The sequence below is a fragment of the Branchiostoma lanceolatum genome, chromosome 11 (genome assembly GCF_035083965.1).
Source record: "Branchiostoma lanceolatum isolate klBraLanc5 chromosome 11, klBraLanc5.hap2, whole genome shotgun sequence".
NCBI classification, from domain to species: Eukaryota; Metazoa; Chordata; class Leptocardii; order Amphioxiformes; family Branchiostomatidae; genus Branchiostoma; species Branchiostoma lanceolatum.
Genome location: NC_089732.1, coordinates 16,974,554 through 16,998,294, shown reverse-complemented (window position 1 = coordinate 16,998,294; position 23,741 = coordinate 16,974,554). Strand labels below are relative to the sequence as shown.

At 46.5% G+C, this 23,741-nt stretch overlaps 2 protein-coding genes across 2 annotated transcripts in view; both read left to right on the top strand.

Annotated features, from left to right (window-relative positions):
- Positions 1–23,741, top strand: part of LOC136444501 (uncharacterized) — a 148,231-nt gene that overhangs the window by 109,963 nt on the left and 14,527 nt on the right. The window lies entirely within an intron of this gene.
- The window catches only part of LOC136445007 (multiple epidermal growth factor-like domains protein 6), a 40,966-nt gene that overhangs the window by 6,328 nt on the left and 10,897 nt on the right, over positions 1–23,741 (top strand). Inside the window, exons 11-39 of the mRNA XM_066442837.1 lie at positions 77–217; positions 567–631; positions 1,611–1,683; positions 2,275–2,415; positions 2,800–2,940; positions 3,291–3,409; positions 4,525–4,629; positions 5,067–5,139; positions 5,742–5,882; positions 6,010–6,150; positions 8,464–8,604; positions 8,732–8,872; positions 11,186–11,326; positions 11,454–11,594; positions 13,908–14,048; positions 14,176–14,316; positions 14,673–14,737; positions 15,405–15,545; positions 16,137–16,277; positions 16,627–16,729; positions 17,870–18,010; positions 18,138–18,278; positions 18,885–19,013; positions 19,619–19,747; positions 19,874–19,947; positions 20,106–20,246; positions 20,849–20,951; positions 21,104–21,244; positions 21,372–21,512. Coding sequence (XP_066298934.1) covers positions 77–217; positions 567–631; positions 1,611–1,683; positions 2,275–2,415; positions 2,800–2,940; positions 3,291–3,409; positions 4,525–4,629; positions 5,067–5,139; positions 5,742–5,882; positions 6,010–6,150; positions 8,464–8,604; positions 8,732–8,872; positions 11,186–11,326; positions 11,454–11,594; positions 13,908–14,048; positions 14,176–14,316; positions 14,673–14,737; positions 15,405–15,545; positions 16,137–16,277; positions 16,627–16,729; positions 17,870–18,010; positions 18,138–18,278; positions 18,885–19,013; positions 19,619–19,747; positions 19,874–19,947; positions 20,106–20,246; positions 20,849–20,951; positions 21,104–21,244; positions 21,372–21,512 — 3,576 coding nt within the window. The remainder of the gene's footprint in view (positions 1–76; positions 218–566; positions 632–1,610; positions 1,684–2,274; positions 2,416–2,799; positions 2,941–3,290; positions 3,410–4,524; positions 4,630–5,066; positions 5,140–5,741; positions 5,883–6,009; positions 6,151–8,463; positions 8,605–8,731; positions 8,873–11,185; positions 11,327–11,453; positions 11,595–13,907; positions 14,049–14,175; positions 14,317–14,672; positions 14,738–15,404; positions 15,546–16,136; positions 16,278–16,626; positions 16,730–17,869; positions 18,011–18,137; positions 18,279–18,884; positions 19,014–19,618; positions 19,748–19,873; positions 19,948–20,105; positions 20,247–20,848; positions 20,952–21,103; positions 21,245–21,371; positions 21,513–23,741) is intronic.

Genomic DNA, 23,741 nt, shown 5'->3' with positions numbered 1-23,741 from the left:
TAATTATAAAGGTTTGAGCTTTGTCGTTTTTTGAAATGAACACAATGTAAAGGTTTTCTAATTGTTTTCTTTGTAGTTTGTATGCCGGGTGAGTTCGGACCCGACTGTAACGGCACTTGTCAGTGTGCGAGCGGAGGTTCCGTGTGTGACATCCGGACTGGAGTCTGCTCTAGTGGAGGGTGTGAGGCTGGCTGGGAGGGGAATGATTGTCAAACTGGTAAGCCAATTCCTTGACAAAACATAAAAGATAGCAACGAGCTTTCTAACAGTCAAGAGGCTTATTAATATTCCCGCGGGCAATATCTGCAACCTTACACTGACTGAGGTTTACATCTGATAGCGCTAGCGTTTAATTAATTTAAGTGCAGAACTTCCGTGTTTGACATCGACACTCGAGGCTGCTTTACTGGAGGGTGTGAGGCTGGACAAGTAAGAGCCATCTGTCAGGAAAGTGACTGTGCTTCGTGGTCCATTTCGTGTTGTATATGTCCAAAATATATCTAGGAATAAATGGTTCTTCCACAGGTCAAAAATTTGGCTTTCTTCATTATTGTTCGTTATTCCAGCTTGTACGCCTGGTGAGTTCGGCACCGACTGTATCAGTACCTGTCACTGTGCGAGTGGAGATTCCGTGTGTGATATCCGGACTGGAGTCTGCTCTAGTGGAGGGTGTGAAGCCGGGTGGAAGGGAAGCAACTGTCAAACAGTTAAATAGAATTGCATCTCCGACGTGAATCTGTACATAAAACAAGCAAAATATCTTTGCCAATCTTGACGTGTGACAATTCTCCGTATTGTTCTTTTCTCAAGTCTGTTCACCAGGTGAGTTCGGACCCGACTGTACCGGCACCTGTCACTGTGCGAGCGGAGGTTCCGTGTGTGATATCCGGACTGGAGTCTGCTCTAGTGGAGGGTGTGAAGCCGGGTGGAAGGGAAGCAACTGTCAAACAGGTAAATAGAATTGTATCTCCGACGTAAATCTGTTCATAAAACAAGCAAAATATCTTTGCCAATCTTGACGTGTGACAATTCCCCGTATTGTTCTTTTCTCAAGTCTGCACAACTGGTGAGTTTGGACCCGACTGTACCGGCACCTGTCACTGTGCGAGCGGAGATTCCGTGTGTGACGTCATGACTGGGGTCTGCTCTAGTGGAGGGTGTGTGGCGGGGAGGAAGGGAAGCAACTGTCAAACAGGTAAATAAAGTTGTATCTCCAACGTGAATCTGTACATAAAACAAGCAAAATATCTTTGCCAATCTTGACGTGTGACAATTCTCCGTATTGTTCTTTTCTCAAGTCTGTTCACCAGGTGAGTTCGGACCCGACTGTACCGGCACCTGTCACTGTGCGAGCGGAGGTTCCGTGTGTGATATCCGGACTGGAGTCTGCTCTAGTGGAGGGTGTGAAGCTGGGTGGAAGGGAAGCAACTGTCAAACAGGTACATAAAATTGTATCTCCAACGTGAATCTGAACATAAAACTAGCAAAATATCTTTGCCAACCTTGACGTGTGACAATTCTCCGTATTGTTCTTTTCTCAAGTCTGCACAACTGGTGAGTTTGGACCCGACTGTACCGGCACCTGTCACTGTGCGAGTGGAGATTCCGTGTGTGATATCCGGACTGGAGTCTGCTCTAGTGGAGGGTGTGAAGCCGGGTGGAAGGGAAGCAACTGTCAAACAGGTACATAAAATTGTATCTGCGACGTGAATCTGGACATAAAACAAGCAAAATATCTTTGCCAATCTTGACGTGTGACAATTCTCCGTATTGTTCTTTTCTCAAGTCTGTTCACCAGGTGAGTTCGGACCCGACTGTACCGGCACCTGTCACTGTGCGAGCGGAGGTTCCGTGTGTGATATCCGGACTGGGGTCTGCTCTAGTGGAGGGTGTGAAGCCGGGTGGAAGGGAAGCAACTGCCAAACAGGTAAATAAAATTGTATCTCCGACGTGAATCTGTACATAAAACAAGCAAAATATCTTTGGCAATCTTGACGTGTGACAATTCTCCGTATTGTTCTTTTCTCAAGTCTGTTCACCAGGTGAGTTCGGACCCGACTGTACCGGCACCTGTCACTGTGCGAGCGGAGATTCCGTGTGTGATATCCGGACTGGAGTCTGCTCTAGTGTAGGGTGTGAAGCCGGGTGGAAGGGAAGCAACTGTCAAACAGGTACATAAAATTGTATCTCCGACGTGAATCTGTACATAAAACAAGCAAAATATCTTTGGCAATCTTGACGTGTGACAATTCTCCGTATTGTTCTTTTCTCAAGTCTGCACAACTGGTGAGTTTGGACCCAACTGTACCGGCACCTGTCACTGTGCGAGCGGAGATTCCGTGTGTGACGTCATGATTGGGGTCTGCTCTAGTGGAGGGTGTGTGGCGGGGTTGAAGGGAAGCAACTGTCAAACAGGTACATAAATTGTATCTCCGACGTGATAGTCTGTACATGGAACAAGCAATCTGGTATCTGATTATTTTGCAACTCTTGACGTGTGACTTTTCTCCCAATTGTTCTTTTTTTCAAGTCTGCACAACTGGTGAGTTTGGGCCCGACTGTACTCGCACCTGTCACTGTGCCAGTGGAGGTACCGTGTGTGACGTCATGACTGGGGTCTGCTCTAGTGGAAGGTGTGAGGCCGGGTGGAAGGGAAATGACTGTCAGACAGGTGATTCAGACATGTGAAGGTTATGTTCAAAACCTTCTATTCTGACCGTTAGTAATTATTAAGGTTTGAGCTTTGTCGTTTTTTGAAATGAACACAATGTAAAGGTTTTCTAATTGTTTTCTTTGTAGTCTGTATCCTGGGTGAGTTCGGACCCGACTGTAACGGCACCTGTCAGTGTGCGAGCGGAGATTCGGTGTGTGACATCCGGACTGGAGTCTGCTCTAGTGGAGGGTGTGAGGCTGGGTGGGAGGGGAATGATTGTCAAACTGGTAAGCCAATACTGTGACAAAACTTAAAAGATAGTAACGAGCTTTCTAACAGTCAAAGGGCTTATCAATATTCCCGCTGGCAATATCTGCAACCTTACACTGACTGAGGATTACATCTGATAGCTCTAGCGCTGAATTAATTTAAGTGCAGAACTTCCGTGTTTGACATCGAAACTCAAGGCTGCTTCACTGGAGGGTGTGAGGCTGGACAAGTAAGAGCCATCTGTCAGGAAAGTGACTGTGCTTCGTGGTCCAATTCGTGTTGTATATGTCCAAAATATATCTAGGAATAAATAATTATTCTACAGGTCTAAAAGTTTGGCTTTCTTCAATATTGTTCGTTATTCCAGCTTGTACGCCTGGTGAGTTCGGCACCGACTGTATCAGTACTTGTCACTGTGCGAGCGGAGATTCCGTGTGTGATATCCGGACTGGAGTCTGCTCTAGTGGAGGGTGTGAAGCTGGGTGGAAGGGAAGCAACTGTCAAACAGGTACATAAAATTGTATCTCCGACGTGAATCTGTACATAAAACAAGCAAAATATCTTTGCCAATCTTGACGTGTGACAATTCTCCGTATTGTTCTTTTCTCAAGTCTGTTCACCAGGTGAGTTCGGACCCGACTGTACCGGCACCTGTCACTGTGCGAGCGGAGATTCCGTGTGTGATATCCGGACTGGAGTCTGCTCTAGTGGAGGGTGTGAAGCCGGGTGGAAGGGAAACAACTGCCAAACAGGTACATAAAATTGTATCTCCGACGTGAATCTGTTCATAATACAAGCAAAATATCTTTGCCAATCTTGACGTGTGACAATTCCCCGTATTGTTCTTTTCTCTAGTCTGCACAACTGGTGAGTTTGGACCCGACTGTACCGGCACCTGTCACTGTGCGAGCGGAGATTCCGTGTGTGACGTCATGACTGGAGTCTGCTCTAGTGGAGGGTGTGAAGCCGGGTGGAAGGGAAGCAACTGCCAAACAGGTACATAAAATTGTATCTCCGACGTGAATCTGTTCATAAAACAAGCAAAATATCTTTGGCAATCTTGACGTGTGACAATTCTCCGATTTGTTCTTTTCTCAAGTCTGTTCACCAGGTGAGTTCGGACCCGACTGTACCGGCACCTGTCACTGTGCGAGCGGAGATTCCGTGTGTGACGTCATGACTGGAGTCTGCTCTAGTGGAGGGTGTGAAGCCGGGTGGAAGGGGAGGAACTGTCAAACAGGTGAATAAAATTGTATCTCCGACGTGAATCTGTTCATAAAACAAGGAAAATATCTTTGCCAATCTTGACGTGTGACAATTCTCCGTATTGTTCTTTTCTCAAGTCTGTTCACCAGGTGAGTTCGGACCCGACTGTACCGGCACCTGTCACTGTGCGAGAGGAGATTCCGTGTGTGATATCCGGACTGGAGTCTGCTCTAGTGGAGGGTGTGAAGCCGGGTGGAAGGTAAGTAACTGTCAAACAGGTGAATAAAATTGTATCTCCGACGTGAATCTGTACATAAAACAAGCAAAATATCTTTGGCAATCTTGACGTGTGACAATTCTCCGATTTGTTCTTTTCTCAAGTCTGTTCACCAGGTGAGTTCGGACCCGACTGTACCGGCACCTGTCACTGTGCGAGCGGAGGTTCCGTGTGTGACGTCATGACTGGAGTCTGCTCTAGTGGAGGGTGTGAAGCCGGGTGGAAGGGAAGTAACTGCCAAACAGGTACATAAAATTGTATCTCCGACGTGAATCTGTTCATAAAACAAGCAAAATATCTTTGGCAATCTTGACGTGTGACAATTCTCCGTATTGTTCTTTTCTCAAGTCTGTTCACCAGGTGAGTTCGGACCCGACTGTACCGGCACCTGTCACTGTGCGAGCGGAGATTCCGTGTGTGATATCCGGACTGGAGTCTGCTCTAGTGTAGGGTGTGAAGCCGGGTGGAAGGGAAGCAACTGTCAAACAGGTACATAAAATTGTATCTCCGACGTGAATCTGTACATAAAACAAGCAAAATATCTTTGGCAATCTTGACGTGTGACAATTCTCCGTATTGTTCTTTTCTCAAGTCTGTTCACCAGGTGAGTTCGGACCCGACTGTACCGGCACCTGTCACTGTGCGAGTGGAGATTCCGTGTGTGATATCCGGACTGGAGTCTGCTCTAGTGGAGGGTGTGAAGCCGGGTGGAAGGGAAGCAACTGCCAAACAGGTGAATAAAATTGTATCTGCGACGTGAATCTGTATATAAAACAAGCAAAATATCTTTGGCAATCTTGACGTGTGACAATTCTCCGATTTGTTCTTTTCTCAAGTCTGTTCACCAGGTGAGTTCGGACCCGACTGTACCGGCACCTGTCACTGTGCGAGCGGAGGTTCCGTGTGTGACGTCATGACTGGAGTCTGCTCTAGTGGAGGGTGTGAAGCTGGGTGGAAGGGAATTAACTGCCAAACAGGTAAATAAAATTGTATCTCCGACGTGAATCTGTTCATAAAACAAGCAAAATATCTTTGGCAATCTTGACGTGTGACAATTCTCCGTATTGTTCTTTTCTCAAGTCTGCACAACTGGTGAGTTTGGACCCGACTGTACCGGCACCTGTCACTGTGCGAGCGGAGATTCCGTGTGTGACGTCATGACTGGGGTCTGCTCTAGTGGAGGGTGTGTGGCGGGGTTGAAGGGAAGCAACTGTCAAACAGGTACATAAATTGTATCTCCGACGTGATAGTCTGTACATGGAACAAGCAATCTGGTATCTGATTATTTTGCAACTCTTGACGTGTGACTTTTCTCCCAATTGTTCTTTTTTCAAGTCTGCACAACTGGTGAGTTTGGGCCCGACTGTACTCGCACCTGTCACTGTGCCAGTGGAGGTACCGTGTGTGACGTCATGACTGGGGTCTGCTCTAGTGGAAGGTGTGAGGCCGGGTGGAAGGGAAATGACTGTCAGACAGGTGATTCAGACATGTGGTGTTATGTTCAAAACCTTCTATTCTGACCGTTAGTAATTATTAAGGTTTGAGCTTTGTCGTTTTTTGAAATGAACACAATGTAAAGGTTTTCTAATTGTTTTCTTTGTAGTCTGTATCCTGGGTGAGTTCGGACCCGACTGTAACGGCACCTGTCAGTGTGCGAGCGGAGATTCGGTGTGTGACATCCGGACTGGAGTCTGCTCTAGTGGAGGGTGTGAGGCTGGCTGGGAGGGGAATGATTGTCAAACTGGTAAGCCAATACTGTGACAAAACTTAAAAGATAGTAACGAGCTTTCTAACAGTCAAAGGGCTTATCAATATTCCCGCGGGCAATATCTGCAACCTTACACTGACTGAGGATTACATCTGATAGCTCTAGCGCTGAATTAATTTAAGTGCAGAACTTCCGTGTTTGACATCGAAACTCAAGGCTGCTTTACTGGAGGGTGTGAGGCTGGACAAGTAAGAGCCATCTGTCAGGAAAGTGACTGTGCTTCGTGGTCCAATTCGTGTTGTATATGTCCAAAATATATCTAGGAATAAATAATTCTTCTACTGGTCTAAAAGTTTGGCTTTCTTCAATATTTTTCGTTATTCCAGCTTGTACGCCTGGTGAGTTCGGCACCGACTGTATCAGTACTTGTCACTGTGCGAGCGGAGATTCCGTGTGTGATATCCGGACTGGAGTCTGCTCTAGTGGAGGGTGTGAAGCTGGGTGGAAGGGAAGCAACTGCCAAACAGGTACATAAAATTGTATCTCCGACGTGAATCTGTTCATAAAACAAGCAAAATATCTTTGCCAATCTTGACGTGTGACAATTCTCCGTATTGTTCTTTTCTCAAGTCTGTTCACCAGGTGAGTTCGGACCCGACTGTACCGGCACCTGTCACTGTGCGAGCGGAGATTCCGTGTGTGATATCCGGACTGGACTCTGCTCTAGTGGAGGGTGTGAAGCCGGGTGGAAGGGAAGCAACTGCCAAACAGGTAAATAAAATTGTATCTCCGACGTGAATCTGTTCATAAAACAAGCAAAATATCTTTGCCAATCTTGACGTGTGACAATTCTCCGTATTGTTCTTTTCTCAAGTCTGCACAACTGGTGAGTTTGGACCCGACTGTACCGGCACCTGTCACTGTGCGAGCGGAGATTCCGTGTGTGACGTCATGACTGGAGTCTGCTCTATTGGAGGGTGTGAAGCCGGGTGGAAGGGGAGGAACTGTCAAACAGGTGAATAAAATTGTATCTCCGACGTGAATCTGTTCATAAAACAAGCAAAATATCTTTGCCAATCTTGACGTGTGACAATTCTCCGTATTGTTCTTTTCTTAAGTCTGTTCACCAGGTGAGTTCGGACCCGACTGTACCGGCACCTGTCACTGTGCGAGTGGAGATTCCGTGTGTGATATCCGGACTGGAGTCTGCTCTAGTGGAGGGTGTGAAGCTGGGTGGAAGGGAAGCAACTGCCAAACAGGTACATAAAATTGTATCTCCGACGTGAATCTGTTCATAAAACAAGCAAAATATCTTTGGCAATCTTGACGTGTGACAATTCTCCGTATTGTTCTTTTCTCAAGTCTGTTCACCAGGTGAGTTCGGACCCGACTGTACCGGCACCTGTCACTGTGCGAGTGGAGATTCCGTGTGTGATATCCGGACTGGAGTCTGCTCTAGTGGAGGGTGTGAAGCCGGGTGGAAGGGAAGTAACTGCCAAACAGGTAAATAAAATTGTATCTCCGACGTGAATCTGTACATAAAACAAGCAAAATATCTTTGCCAATCTTGACGTGTGACAATTCTCCGTATTGTTCTTTTCTCAAGTCTGTTCACCAGGTGAGTTCGGACCCGACTGTACCGGCACCTGTCACTGTGCGAGCGGAGGTTCCGTGTGTGACGTCATGACTGGAGTCTGCTCTAGTGGAGGGTGTGAAGCTGGGTGGAAGGGAATTAACTGCCAAACAGGTGAATAAAATTGTATCTGCGACGTGAATCTGTATATAAAACAAGCAAAATATCTTTGGCAATCTTGACGTGTGACAATTCTCCGATTTGTTCTTTTCTCAAGTCTGTTCACCAAGTGAGTTCGGACCCGACTGTACCGGCACCTGTCACTGTGCGAGCGGAGGTTCCGTGTGTGAAGTCATGACTGGAGTCTGCTCTAGTGGAGGGTGTGAAGCCGGGTGGAAGGGAAGCAACTGTCAAACAGGTACATAAAATTGTATCTCCAACGTGAATCTGTACATAAAACTAGCAAAATATCTTTGGCAATCTTGACGTGTGACAATTCTCCGTATTGTTCTTTTCTCAAGTCTGCACAACTGGTGAGTTTGGACCCGACTGTACCGGCACCTGTCACTGTGCGAGCGGAGATTCCGTGTGTGACGTCATGACTGGGGTCTGCTCTAGTGGAGGGTGTGTGGCGGGGTTGAAGGGAAGCAACTGTCAAACAGGTACATAAATTGTATCTCCGACGTGATAGTCTGTACATGGAACAAGCAATCTGGTATCTGATTATTTTGCAACTCTTGACGTGTGACTTTTCTCCCAATTGTTCTTTTTTCAAGTCTGCACAACTGGTGAGTTTGGGCCCGACTGTACTCGCACCTGTCACTGTGCCAGTGGAGGTACCGTGTGTGACGTCATGACTGGGGTCTGCTCTAGTGGAAGGTGTGAGGCCGGGTGGAAGGGAAATGACTGTCAGACAGGTGATTCAGACATGTGGTGTTATGTTCAAAACCTTCTATTCTGACCGTTAGTAATTATTAAGGTTTGAGCTTTGTCGTTTTTTGAAATGAACACAATGTAAAGGTTTTCTAATTGTTTTCTTTGTAGTCTGTATCCTGGGTGAGTTCGGACCCGACTGTAACGGCACCTGTCAGTGTGCGAGCGGAGATTCGGTGTGTGACATCCGGACTGGAGTCTGCTCTAGTGGAGGGTGTGAGGCTGGCTGGGAGGGGAATGATTGTCAAACTGGTAAGCCAATACTGTGACAAAACTTAAAAGATAGTAACGAGCTTTCTAACAGTCAAAGGGCTTATCAATATTCCCGCGGGCAATATCTGCAACCTTACACTGACTGAGGATTACATCTGATAGCTCTAGCGCTGAATTAATTTAAGTGCAGAACTTCCGTGTTTGACATCGAAACTCAAGGCTGCTTTACTGGAGGGTGTGAGGCTGGACAAGTAAGAGCCATCTGTCAGGAAAGTGACTGTGCTTCGTGGTCCAATTCGTGTTGTAGATGTCCAAAATATATCTAGGAATAAATAAATCTTCTACTGGTCTAAAAGTTTGGCTTTCTTCAATATTTTTCGTTATTCCAGCTTGTACGCCTGGTGAGTTCGGCACCGACTGTATCAGTACTTGTCACTGTGCGAGCGGAGATTCCGTGTGTGATATCCGGACTGGAGTCTGCTCTAGTGGAGGGTGTGAAGCTGGGTGGAAGGGAAGCAACTGCCAAACAGGTACATAAAATTGTATCTCCGACGTGAATCTGTTCATAAAACAAGCAAAATATCTTTGCCAATCTTGACGTGTGACAATTCTCCGTATTGTTCTTTTCTCAAGTCTGTTCACCAGGTGAGTTCGGACCCGACTGTACCGGCACCTGTCACTGTGCGAGCGGAGATTCCGTGTGTGATATCCGGACTGGACTCTGCTCTAGTGGAGGGTGTGAAGCCGGGTGGAAGGGAAGCAACTGCCAAACAGGTAAATAAAATTGTATCTCCGACGTGAATCTGTTCATAAAACAAGCAAAATATCTTTGCCAATCTTGACGTGTGACAATTCTCCGTATTGTTCTTTTCTCAAGTCTGCACAACTGGTGAGTTTGGACCCGACTGTACCGGCACCTGTCACTGTGCGAGCGGAGATTCCGTGTGTGACGTCATGACTGGAGTCTGCTCTATTGGAGGGTGTGAAGCCGGGTGGAAGGGGAGGAACTGTCAAACAGGTGAATAAAATTGTATCTCCGACGTGAATCTGTTCATAAAACAAGCAAAATATCTTTGCCAATCTTGACGTGTGACAATTCTCCGTATTGTTCTTTTCTTAAGTCTGTTCACCAGGTGAGTTCGGACCCGACTGTACCGGCACCTGTCACTGTGCGAGTGGAGATTCCGTGTGTGATATCCGGACTGGAGTCTGCTCTAGTGGAGGGTGTGAAGCTGGGTGGAAGGGAAGCAACTGCCAAACAGGTACATAAAATTGTATCTCCGACGTGAATCTGTTCATAAAACAAGCAAAATATCTTTGGCAATCTTGACGTGTGACAATTCTCCGTATTGTTCTTTTCTCAAGTCTGTTCACCAGGTGAGTTCGGACCCGACTGTACCGGCACCTGTCACTGTGCGAGTGGAGATTCCGTGTGTGATATCCGGACTGGAGTCTGCTCTAGTGGAGGGTGTGAAGCCGGGTGGAAGGGAAGTAACTGCCAAACAGGTAAATAAAATTGTATCTCCGACGTGAATCTGTACATAAAACAAGCAAAATATCTTTGCCAATCTTGACGTGTGACAATTCTCCGTATTGTTCTTTTCTCAAGTCTGTTCACCAGGTGAGTTCGGACCCGACTGTACCGGCACCTGTCACTGTGCGAGCGGAGGTTCCGTGTGTGACGTCATGACTGGAGTCTGCTCTAGTGGAGGGTGTGAAGCTGGGTGGAAGGGAATTAACTGCCAAACAGGTGAATAAAATTGTATCTGCGACGTGAATCTGTATATAAAACAAGCAAAATATCTTTGGCAATCTTGACGTGTGACAATTCTCCGATTTGTTCTTTTCTCAAGTCTGTTCACCAAGTGAGTTCGGACCCGACTGTACCGGCACCTGTCACTGTGCGAGCGGAGGTTCCGTGTGTGAAGTCATGACTGGAGTCTGCTCTAGTGGAGGGTGTGAAGCCGGGTGGAAGGGAAGCAACTGTCAAACAGGTACATAAAATTGTATCTCCAACGTGAATCTGTACATAAAACTAGCAAAATATCTTTGGCAATCTTGACGTGTGACAATTCTCCGTATTGTTCTTTTCTCAAGTCTGCACAACTGGTGAGTTTGGACCCGACTGTACCGGCACCTGTCACTGTGCGAGCGGAGATTCCGTGTGTGACGTCATGACTGGGGTCTGCTCTAGTGGAGGGTGTGTGGCGGGGTTGAAGGGAAGCAACTGTCAAACAGGTACATAAATTGTATCTCCGACGTGATAGTCTGTACATGGAACAAGCAATCTGGTATCTGATTATTTTGCAACTCTTGACGTGTGACTTTTCTCCCAATTGTTCTTTTTTCAAGTCTGCACAACTGGTGAGTTTGGGCCCGACTGTACTCGCACCTGTCACTGTGCCAGTGGAGGTACCGTGTGTGACGTCATGACTGGGGTCTGCTCTAGTGGAAGGTGTGAGGCCGGGTGGAAGGGAAATGACTGTCAGACAGGTGATTCAGACATGTGGTGTTATGTTCAAAACCTTCTATTCTGACCGTTAGTAATTATTAAGGTTTGAGCTTTGTCGTTTTTTGAAATGAACACAATGTAAAGGTTTTCTAATTGTTTTCTTTGTAGTCTGTATCCTGGGTGAGTTCGGACCCGACTGTAACGGCACCTGTCAGTGTGCGAGCGGAGATTCGGTGTGTGACATCCGGACTGGAGTCTGCTCTAGTGGAGGGTGTGAGGCTGGCTGGGAGGGGAATGATTGTCAAACTGGTAAGCCAATACTGTGACAAAACTTAAAAGATAGTAACGAGCTTTCTAACAGTCAAAGGGCTTATCAATATTCCCGCGGGCAATATCTGCAACCTTACACTGACTGAGGATTACATCTGATAGCTCTAGCGCTGAATTAATTTAAGTGCAGAACTTCCGTGTTTGACATCGAAACTCAAGGCTGCTTTACTGGAGGGTGTGAGGCTGGACAAGTAAGAGCCATCTGTCAGGAAAGTGACTGTGCTTCGTGGTCCAATTCGTGTTGTAGATGTCCAAAATATATCTAGGAATAAATAAATCTTCTACTGGTCTAAAAGTTTGGCTTTCTTCAATATTTTTCGTTATTCCAGCTTGTACGCCTGGTGAGTTCGGCACCGACTGTATCAGTACTTGTCACTGTGCGAGCGGAGATTCCGTGTGTGATATCCGGACTGGAGTCTGCTCTAGTGGAGGGTGTGAAGCTGGGTGGAAGGGAAGCAACTGCCAAACAGGTACATAAAATTGTATCTCCGACGTGAATCTGTTCATAAAACAAGCAAAATATCTTTGCCAATCTTGACGTGTGACAATTCTCCGTATTGTTCTTTTCTCAAGTCTGTTCACCAGGTGAGTTCGGACCCGACTGTACCGGCACCTGTCACTGTGCGAGCGGAGATTCCGTGTGTGATATCCGGACTGGACTCTGCTCTAGTGGAGGGTGTGAAGCCGGGTGGAAGGGAAGCAACTGCCAAACAGGTAAATAAAATTGTATCTCCGACGTGAATCTGTTCATAAAACAAGCAAAATATCTTTGCCAATCTTGACGTGTGACAATTCTCCGTATTGTTCTTTTCTCAAGTCTGCACAACTGGTGAGTTTGGACCCGACTGTACCGGCACCTGTCACTGTGCGAGCGGAGATTCCGTGTGTGACGTCATGACTGGAGTCTGCTCTATTGGAGGGTGTGAAGCCGGGTGGAAGGGGAGGAACTGTCAAACAGGTGAATAAAATTGTATCTCCGACGTGAATCTGTTCATAAAACAAGCAAAATATCTTTGCCAATCTTGACGTGTGACAATTCTCCGTATTGTTCTTTTCTTAAGTCTGTTCACCAGGTGAGTTCGGACCCGACTGTACCGGCACCTGTCACTGTGCGAGTGGAGATTCCGTGTGTGATATCCGGACTGGAGTCTGCTCTAGTGGAGGGTGTGAAGCTGGGTGGAAGGGAAGCAACTGCCAAACAGGTACATAAAATTGTATCTCCGACGTGAATCTGTTCATAAAACAAGCAAAATATCTTTGGCAATCTTGACGTGTGACAATTCTCCGTATTGTTCTTTTCTCAAGTCTGTTCACCAGGTGAGTTCGGACCCGACTGTACCGGCACCTGTCACTGTGCGAGTGGAGATTCCGTGTGTGATATCCGGACTGGAGTCTGCTCTAGTGGAGGGTGTGAAGCCGGGTGGAAGGGAAGTAACTGCCAAACAGGTAAATAAAATTGTATCTCCGACGTGAATCTGTACATAAAACAAGCAAAATATCTTTGCCAATCTTGACGTGTGACAATTCTCCGTATTGTTCTTTTCTCAAGTCTGTTCACCAGGTGAGTTCGGACCCGACTGTACCGGCACCTGTCACTGTGCGAGCGGAGGTTCCGTGTGTGACGTCATGACTGGAGTCTGCTCTAGTGGAGGGTGTGAAGCTGGGTGGAAGGGAATTAACTGCCAAACAGGTGAATAAAATTGTATCTGCGACGTGAATCTGTATATAAAACAAGCAAAATATCTTTGGCAATCTTGACGTGTGACAATTCTCCGATTTGTTCTTTTCTCAAGTCTGTTCACCAGGTGAGTTCGGACCCGACTGTACCGGCACCTGTCACTGTGCGAGCGGAGGTTCCGTGTGTGAAGTCATGACTGGAGTCTGCTCTAGTGGAGGGTGTGAAGCCGGGTGGAAGGGAAGCAACTGTCAAACAGGTACATAAAATTGTATCTCCAACGTGAATCTGTACATAAAACTAGCAAAATATCTTTGGCAATCTTGACGTGTGACAATTCTCCGTATTGTTCTTTTCTCAAGTCTGCACAACTGGTGAGTTTGGACCCGACTGTACCGGCACCTGTCACTGTGCGAGCGGAGATTCCGTGTGTGACGTCATGACTGGGGTCTGCTCTAGTGGAGGGTGTGTGGCGGGGTTGAAGGGAAGCAACTGTCAAACAGGTACATAAATTGTATCTCCGACGTGATAGTCTGTACATGGAACAAGCAATCTGGTATCTGATTATTTTGCAACTCTTGACGTGTGACTTTTCTCCCAATTGTTCTTTTTTCAAGTCTGCACAACTGGTGAGTATGGGCCCGACTGTACTCGCACCTGTCACTGTGCCAGTGGAGGTACCGTGTGTGACGTCATGACTGGGGTCTGCTCTAGTGGAAGGTGTGAGGCCGGGTGGAAGGGAAATGACTGTCAGACAGGTGATTCAGACATGTGGTGTTATGTTCAAAACCTTCTATTCTGACCGTTAGTAATTATTAAGGTTTGAGCTTTGTCGTTTTTTGAAATGAACACAATGTAACGGTTTTCTAATTGTTTTCTTTGTAGTCTGTATCCTGGGTGAGTTCGGACCCGACTGTAACGGCACCTGTCAGTGTGCGAGCGGAGATTCGGTGTGTGACATCCGGACTGGAGTCTGCTCTAGTGGAGGGTGTGAGGCTGGCTGGGAGGGGAATGATTGTCAAACTGGTAAGCCAATACTGTGACAAAACTTAAAAGATAGTAACGAGCTTTCTAACAGTCAAAGGGCTTATCAATATTCCCGCGGGCAATATCTGCAACCTTACACTGACTGAGGATTACATCTGATAGCTCTAGCGCTGAATTAATTTAAGTGCAGAACGTTAACTTCCGTGTTTGACATCGAAACTCAAGGCTGCTTTACTGGAGGGTGTGAGGCTGGACAAGTAAGAGCCATCTGTCAGGAAAGTGACTGTGCTTCGTGGTCCAATTCGTGTTGTATATGTCCAAAATATATCTAGGAATAAATAATTCTTCTACTGGTCTAAAAGTTTGGCTTTCTTCAATATTTTTCGTTATTCCAGCTTGTACGCCTGGTGAGTTCGGCACCGACTGTATCAGTACTTGTCACTGTGCGAGCGGAGATTCCGTGTGTGATATCCGGACTGGAGTCTGCTCTAGTGGAGGGTGTGAAGCTGGGTGGAAGGGAAGCAACTGCCAAACAGGTACATAAAATTGTATCTCCGACGTGAATCTGTTCATAAAACAAGCAAAATATCTTTGGCAATCTTGACGTGTGACAATTCTCCGTATTGTTCTTTTCTCAAGTCTGTTCACCAGGTGAGTTCGGACCCGACTGTACCGGCACCTGTCACTGTGCGAGCGGAGGTTCCGTGTGTGACGTCATGACTGGAGTCTGCTCTAGTGGAGGGTGTGAAGCTGGGTGGAAGGGAATTAACTGCCAAACAGGTAAATAAAATTGTATCTCCGACGTGAATCTGTTCATAAAACAAGCAAAATATCTTTGGCAATCTTGACGTGTGACAATTCTCCGATTTGTTCTTTTCTCAAGTCTGTTCACCAGGTTAGTTCGGACCCGACTGTACCGGCACCTGTCACTGTGCGAGCGGAGGTTCCGTGTGTGACGTCATGACTGGAGTCTGCTCTAGTGGAGGGTGTCAAGCCGGGTGGAAGGGAATTAACTGCCAAACAGGTAAATAAAATTGTATCTCCGACGTGAATCTGTTCATAAAACAAGCAAAATATCTTTGGCAATCTTGACGTGTGACAATTCTCCGTATTGTTCTTTTCTCAAGTCTGTTCACCAGGTGAGTTCGGACCCGACTGTGCCGGCACCTGTCACTGTGCGAGTGGAGATTCCGTTTGTGAAATCCGGACTGGAGTCTGCTCTAGTGGAGGGTGTGAAGCCGGGTGGAAGGGAAGCAACTGCCAAACAGGTAAATAGAATTGTATCTCCGACATGAATCTGTACATAAAACAAGCAAAATATCTTTGGCAATCTTGACGTGTGACAATTCTCCGTATTGTTCTTTTCTCAAGTCTGTTCACCAGGTGAGTTCGGACCCGACTGTACCGGCACCTGTCACTGTGCGAGCGGAGATTCCGTGTGTGATATCCGGACTGGAGTCTGCTCTAGTGGAGGGTGTGAAGCCGGGTGGAAGGGAAGCAACTGTCAAACAGGTACATAAAATTGTATCTCCGACGTGAATCTGTACATAAAACAAGCAAAATATCTTTGGCAATCTTGACGTGTGACAATTCTCCGATTTGTTCTTTTCTCAAGTCTGTTCACCAGGTGAGTTCGGACCCGACTGTACCGGCACCTGTCACTGTGCGAGCGGAGATTCCGTGTGTAATATCCGGACTGGAGTCTGCTCTAGTGGAGGGTGTGAAGCCGGGTGGAAGGGAAGCAACTGTCAAACAGGTACATAAAATTGTATCTCCGACGTGAATCTGTACATAAAACAAGCAAAATATCTTTGGCAATCTTGACGTGTGACAATTCTCCGTATTGTTCTTTTCTCAAGTCTGTTCACCAGGTGAGTTCGGACCCGACTGTACCGGCACTTGTCAGTGTGCGAGCGGAGGTTCCGTGTGTGACATACGGACTGGAGTCTGCTCTAGTGGAGGGTGTGAGGCTGGCTGGGAGGGGAATGATTGTCAAACTGGTAAGCCAATACTGTGACAAAACTTAAAAGATAGCAACGACCTTTCTAACAGTCAAGGGGCTTATCAATATTCCCGCGGGCAATATCTGCAACCTTACACTGACTGAGGATTACATCTGATAGCGCTAGCGTTGAATTAATTTAAGTGCAGAACTTCCGTGTTTGACATCGACACTCGAGGCTGCTTTACTGGAGGGTGTGAGGCTGGACAAGTAAGAGCCATCTGTCAGGAAATTGACTGTGCTTCGTGGTCCAATTCGTGTTGTATATGTCCAAAATATATCTAGGAATAAATGGTTCTTCCACAGGTCAAAAATTTGGCTTTCTTCAATATTGTTCGTTATTCCAGCTTGTACGCCTGGTGAGTTCGGCACCGACTGTATCAGTACCTGTCACTGTGCGAGTGGAGATTCCGTGTGTGATATCCGGACTGGAGTCTGCTCTAGTGGAGGGTGTGAAGCCGGGTGGAAGGGAAGCAACTGTCAAACAGGTACATAAAATTGTATCTCCGACGTGAATCTGTACATAAAACAAGCAAAATATCTTTGGCAATCTTGACGTGTGACAATTCTCTGTATTGTTCTTTTCTCAAGTCTGTTCACCAGGTGAGTTCGGACCCGACTGTACCGGCACCTGTCACTGTGCGAGCGGAGGTTCGGTGTGTGATATCCGGACTGGAGTCTGCTCTAGTGGAGGGTGTGTGGCGGGGTGGAAGGGAAGCAACTGTCAAACAGGTACATAAAATTGTATCTCCGACGTGAATCTGTACATAAAACTAGCAAAATATCTTTGGCAATCTTGACGTGTGACAATTCTCCGTATTGTTCTTTTCTCAAGTCTGTTCACCAGGTGAGTTTGGACCCGACTGTACCGGCACCTGTCACTGTGCGAGCGGAGATTCCGTGTGTAATATCCGGACTGGAGTCTGCTCTAGTGGAGGGTGTGAAGCCGGGTGGAAGGGAAGCAACTGTCAAACAGGTACATAAAATTGCATCTCCGACGTGATCGTCTGTACATGGATCAAGCAATCTTGTATCTGATTATTTTGCAACTCTTGACGTGTGACTTTTCTCCCAATTGTTCTTTTTTCAAGTCTGCACAACTGGTGAGTTCGGACCCGACTGTACCGGCACCTGTCACTGTGCGAGCGGAGGTTCGGTGTGTGATATCCGGACTGGAGTCTGCTCTAGTGGAGGGTGTGTGGCGGGGTGGAAGGGAAGCAACTGTCAAACAGGTACATAAAATTGTATCTCCGACGTGAATCTGTACATAAAACTAGCAAAATTTCTTTGGCAATCTTGACGTGTGACAATCCTCCGTATTGTTCATTTCTCAAGTCTGCACAACTGGTGAGTTTGGACCCGACTGTACCGGCACCTGTCACTGTGCGAGCGGAGGTTCCGTGTGTGATATCCGGACTGGGGTCTGCTCTAGTGGAGGGTGTGTGGCGGGGTGGATGGGAAGCAACTGTCAAACAGGTACATAAATTGTATCTCCGACGTGATCGTCTGTACATGGAACAAGCAATCTGGTATCTGATTATTTTGCAACTCTTGACGTGTGACTTTTCTCCCAATTGTTCTTTTCTCAAGTCTGCACAACTGGTGAGTTTGGGCCTGACTGTACTCGCACCTGTCACTGTGCGAGTGGAGGTTCCGTGTGCGACGTCATGACTGGGGTCTGCTCTAGTGGAAGGTGTGAGGCCGGGTGGAAGGGAAATGACTGTCAGACAGGTGATTCAGACATGTGGTGTTATGTTCAAAACCTTCTATTCTGACCGTTAGTAATTATAAAGGTTTGAGCTTTGTCGTTTTTTGTAATGAACACAATGTAAAGGTTTTCTAATTGTTTTCTTTGTAGTTTGTATGCCGGGTGAGTTCGGACCCGACTGTAACGGCACCTGTCAGTGTGCGAGCGGAGATTACGTGTGTGACATCCGGACTGGAGTCTGCTCTAGTGGAGGGTGTGAGGCTGGCTGGGAGGGGGATGGTTGTCAAACTGGTAAGCCAATACTGTGACAAAACGTAAAGGAAAGCTATGAGCTTTCTAACAGTCATAGGGCTTATCAATATTCCCGCTGGCAATATCTGCAACCTTACACTGACTGAAGATTACATCGGATAGCGCTAGCGCTGAATTAATTTAAGTGCAGAACTTTCGTGTTTGACATCGAAACTCGAGGCTGCTTTAGTGGAGGGTCTGAGACTGGACAAGTAAGAGCCATCTGTCAGGAAAGTGACTGTGCTTCGTGGTCCAATTCGTGTTGTATATGTCCAAAATATATCTAGGAATAAATGGTTATTTTGTAGGTCTAAAAGTTTGGCTTTCTTCAACATTGTTCGTTATTCCAGCTTGTACGCCTGGTGAGTTCGGCACCGACTGTATCAGTACTTGTCACTGTGCGAGTGGAGATTCTGTGTGTGATATCCGGACTGGAGTCTGCTCTAGTGGAGGGTGTGAAGCTGGGTGGAAGGGAAGCAACTGCCAAACAGGTACATAAAATTGTATCTCCGACGTGAATCTGTACATAAAACATGCAAAATATCTTTGGCAATCTTGACGTGTGACAATTCTCCGTATTGTTCTTTTCTCAAGTCTGTTCACCAGGTGAGTTCGGACCCGACTGTAACGGCACTTGTCAGTGTGCGAGCGGAGGTTCCGTGTGTGACATACGGACTGGAGTCTGCTCTAGTGGAGGGTGTGAGGCTGGCTGGGAGGGGAATGATTGTCAAACTGGTAAGCCAATACTGTGACAAAACTTAAAAGATAGCAACGACCTTTCTAACAGTCAAGGGGCTTATCAATATTCCCGCGGGCAATATCTGCAACCTTACACTGACGGAGGATTACATCTGATAGCGCTAGCGTTGAATTAATTTAAGTGCAGAACTTCCGTGTTTGACATCGACACTCGAGGCTGCTTTACTGGAGGGTGTGAGGCTGGACAAGTAAGAGCCATCTGTCAGGAAATTGACTGTGCTTCGTGGTCCAATTCGTGTTGTATATGTCCAAAATATATCTAGGAATAAATGGTTATTTTGTAGGTCAAAAATTTGGCTTTCTTCAATATTGTTCGTTATTCCAGCTTGTACGCCTGGTGAGTTCGGCACCGACTGTATCAGTACCTGTCACTGTGCGAGTGGAGATTCCGTGTGTGATATCCGGACTAGAGTCTGCTCTAGTGGAGGGTGTGAAGCTGGGTGGAAGGGAAGCAACTGCCAAACAGGTACATAAAATTGTATCTCCGACGTGAATCTGTACATAAAACATGCAAAATATCTTTGGCAATCTTGACGTGTGACAATTCTCCGTATTGTTCTTTTCTCAAGTCTGTTCACCAGGTGAGTTCGGACCCGACTGTACCGGCACCTGTCACTGTGCGAGCGGAGGTTCCGTGTGTGCCGTCATGACTGGGGTCTGCTCTAGTGGAGGGTGTGAGTCCGGGTGGAAGGGAAGCAACTGTCAAACAGGTACATAAATTGTATCTCCGACGTGATCGTCTGTACATGGAACAAGCAATCTGGTATCTGATTATTTTGCAACTCTTGACGTGTGACTTTTCTCCCAATTGTTCTTTTCTCAAGTCTGTTCACCAGGTGAGTTCGGACCCGACTGTACCGGCACCTGTCACTGTGCGAGTGGAGGTTTCGTGTGTGACGTCATGACTGGGGTCTGCTCTAGTGGAGGGTGTGAAGCCGGGTGGAAGGGAAGCAACTGTCAAACAGGTACATAAAATTGTATCTCCGACGTGAATCTGTACATAAAACAAGCAAAATATCTTTGGCAATCTTGACGTGTGACAATTCTCCGTATTGTTCTTTTCTCAAGTCTGTTCACGAGGTGAGTTCGGACCCGACTGTACCGGCACCTGTCAGTGTGCGAGCGGAGGTTCGGTTTGTGATATCCGGACTGGAGTCTGCTCTAGTGGAGGGTGTGTGGCGGGGTGGAAGGGAAGCAACTGTCAAACAGGTACATAAAATTGTATCTCCAACGTGAATCTGTACATAAAACTAGCAAAATATCTTTGCCAATCTTGACGTGTGACAATCTCCGTATTGTTCTTTTCTCAAGTCTGCACAACTGGTGAGTTTGGACCCGACTGTACCGGCACCTGTCACTGTGCGAGCGGAGATTCCGGGTGTGACGTCATGACTGGGGTCTGCTCTAGTGGAGGGTGTGTGGCGGGGTGGAAGGGAAGCAACTGTCAAACAGGTACATAAAATTGCATCTCCGACGTGATCGTCTGTACATGGATCAAGCAATCTTGTATCTGATTATTTTGCAACTCTTGACGTGTGACTTTTCTCCCAATTGTTCTTTTTTCAAGTCTGCACAACTGGTGAGTTCGGACCCGACTGTACCGGCACCTGTCACTGTGCGAGCGGAGGTTCGGTGTGTGATATCCGGACTGGAGTCTGCTCTAGTGGAGGGTGTGTGGCGGGGTGGAAGGGAAGCAACTGTCAAACAGGTACATAAAATTGTATCTCCGACGTGAATCTGTACATAAAACTAGCAAAATTTCTTTGGCAATCTTGACGTGTGACAATCCTCCGTATTGTTCATTTCTCAAGTCTGCACAACTGGTGAGTTTGGACCCGACTGTACCGGCACCTGTCACTGTGCGAGCGGAGGTTCCGTGTGTGATATCCGGACTGGGGTCTGCTCTAGTGGAGGGTGTGTGGCGGGGTGGATGGGAAGCAACTGTCAAACAGGTACATAAATTGTATCTCCGACGTGATAGTCTGTACATGGAACAAGCAATCTGGTATCTGATTATTTTGCAACTCTTGACGTGTGACTTTTCTCCCAATTGTTCTTTTCTCAAGTCTGCACAACTGGTGAGTTTGGGCCTGACTGTACTCGCACCTGTCACTGTGCGAGTGGAGGTTCCGTGTGCGACGTCATGACTGGGGTCTGCTCTAGTGGAAGGTGTGAGGCCGGGTGGAAGGGAAATGACTGTCAGACAGGTGATTCAGACATGTGGTGTTATGTTCAAAACCTTCTATTCTGACCGTTAGTAATTATAAAGGTTTGAGCTTTGTCGTTTTTTGTAATGAACACAATGTAAAGGTTTTCTAATTGTTTTCTTTGTAGTTTGTATGCCGGGTGAGTTCGGACCCGACTGTAACGGCACCTGTCAGTGTGCGAGCGGAGATTACGTGTGTGACATCCGGACTGGAGTCTGCTCTAGTGGAGGGTGTGAGGCTGGCTGGGAGGGGGATGGTTGTCAAACTGGTAAGCCAATACTGTGACAAAACGTAAAGGAAAGCTATGAGCTTTCTAACAGTCATAGGGCTTATCAATATTCCCGCTGGCAATATCTGCAACCTTACACTGACTGAAGATTACATCGGATAGCGCTAGCGCTGAATTAATTTAAGTGCAGAACTTCCGTGTTTGACATCGAAACTCGAGGCTGCTTTAGTGGAGGGTCTGAGACTGGACAAGTAAGAGCCATCTGTCAGGAAAGTGACTGTGCTTCGTGGTCCAATTCGTGTTGTATATGTCCAAAATATATCTAGGAATAAATGGTTATTTTGTAGGTCTAAAAGTTTGGCTTTCTTCAACATTGTTCGTTATTCCAGCTTGTACGCCTGGTGAGTTCGGCACCGACTGTATCAGTACTTGTCACTGTGCGAGTGGAGATTCCGTGTGTGATATCCGGACTGGAGTCTGCTCTAGTGGAGGGTGTGAAGCCGGGTGGAAGGGAAGCAACTGCCAAACAGGTACATAAAATTGTATCTCCGACGTGAATCTGTACATAAAACATGCAAAATATCTTTGGCAATCTTGACGTGTGACAATTCTCCGTATTGTTCTTTTCTCAAGTCTGTTCACCAGGTGAGTTCGGACCCGACTGTACCGGCACCTGTCACTGTGCGAGTGGAGATTCCGTGTGTGATATCCGGACTGGAGTCTGCTCTAGTGGAGGGTGTGAAGCTGGGTGGAAGGGAAGCAACTGCCAAACAGGTACATAAAATTGTATCTCCGACGTGAATCTGTACATAAAACATGCAAAATATCTTTGGCAATCTTGACGTGTGACAATTCTCCGTATTGTTCTTTTCTCAAGTCTGTTCACCAGGTGAGTTCGGACCCGACTGTACCGGCACCTGTCACTGTGCGAGTGGAGATTCCGTGTGTGATATCCGGACTGGAGTCTGCTCTAGTGGAGGGTGTGAAGCTGGGTGGAAGGGAAGCAACTGCCAAACAGGTACATAAAATTGTATCTCCGACGTGAATCTGTACATAAAACATGCAAAATATCTTTGCCAATCTTGACGTGTGACAATTCTCCGTATTGTTCTTTTCTCAAGTCTGTTCACCAGGTGAGTTCGGACCCGACTGTACCGGCACCTGTCACTGTGCGAGCGGAGGTTCCGTGTGTGATATCCGGACTGGGGTCTGCTCTAGTGGAGGGTGTGAAGCTGGGTGGAAGGGAAGCAACTGCCAAACAGGTACATAAAATTGTATCTCCGACGTGAATCTGTACATAAAACATGCAAAATATCTTTGCCAATTTTGGACAAGAATTTAACATCTCATATCACATAAAATTACGTCATAATGACGTCATATTACATCATAATGACACAAAATATGTTATGGTAATAGTAATTCACATGTTCATCATCCTCTGCAAATTTGGGTGGTCATACAATGAGTAGTTAAAGGATTACAGAGGACAGGTCTCAAAAACAGCACATTATTTTTGTTGGTGTCGAAAATGACCCCAGTGCAATCACTCCAGACTTTCCTCTATAATGTCAACTGTATCGTGCCCATCTCCCTAGAAAATTAGGAGATGATAGAATGGATTTCTACTGACAAAGTCACGGACGAAATTTTTTCCCGATCAAATATGTTCAAATGGCACATCAAAATCCACGCCTGGGGTCAAAAATGACCCTGTTCGGGTGTTTGAGGGTTAAAGATATATGTTCTGTTGAATTTAAATTGACGAAGACAATTCTAGATTTGTATTCCGGTCATAATAAAACAAAGTACAATATAGCTAGGTGATTACTGCGATTGACTTACTTGTGAAATTCCTATTTGTGTAAAGCCACGTAACTCGCATTAATACAAATGGCATTCTTATCCAGAAGCAATATTGTCGCCTACACCACAACCGACCATACCACAGCTTGTCGCTTCTGCAACGTCTATCTCCACAAGTAGGAACACGAAGCCCGTGACCAAAGAGGCAATAAGCAAAGGTTAAAACACACTGTATTTGATGTAACTACCTCTCAATGTACACGAAGATACGACATTTTAAAAAATCCTTAGTAACGACTGTAAGCGACAAAAAATATGCACTGTATTGTTGACATTTCTTTAATGATTTTATTCGTAGTAAAATTAATAATTACTAAAATTTGTATTACCAAAGAAAATAATTGATTTACTTTCTTTATCGGCTCACTCGCAGGTGTTAGTGTTGCCTCCATCGCTGGCGGC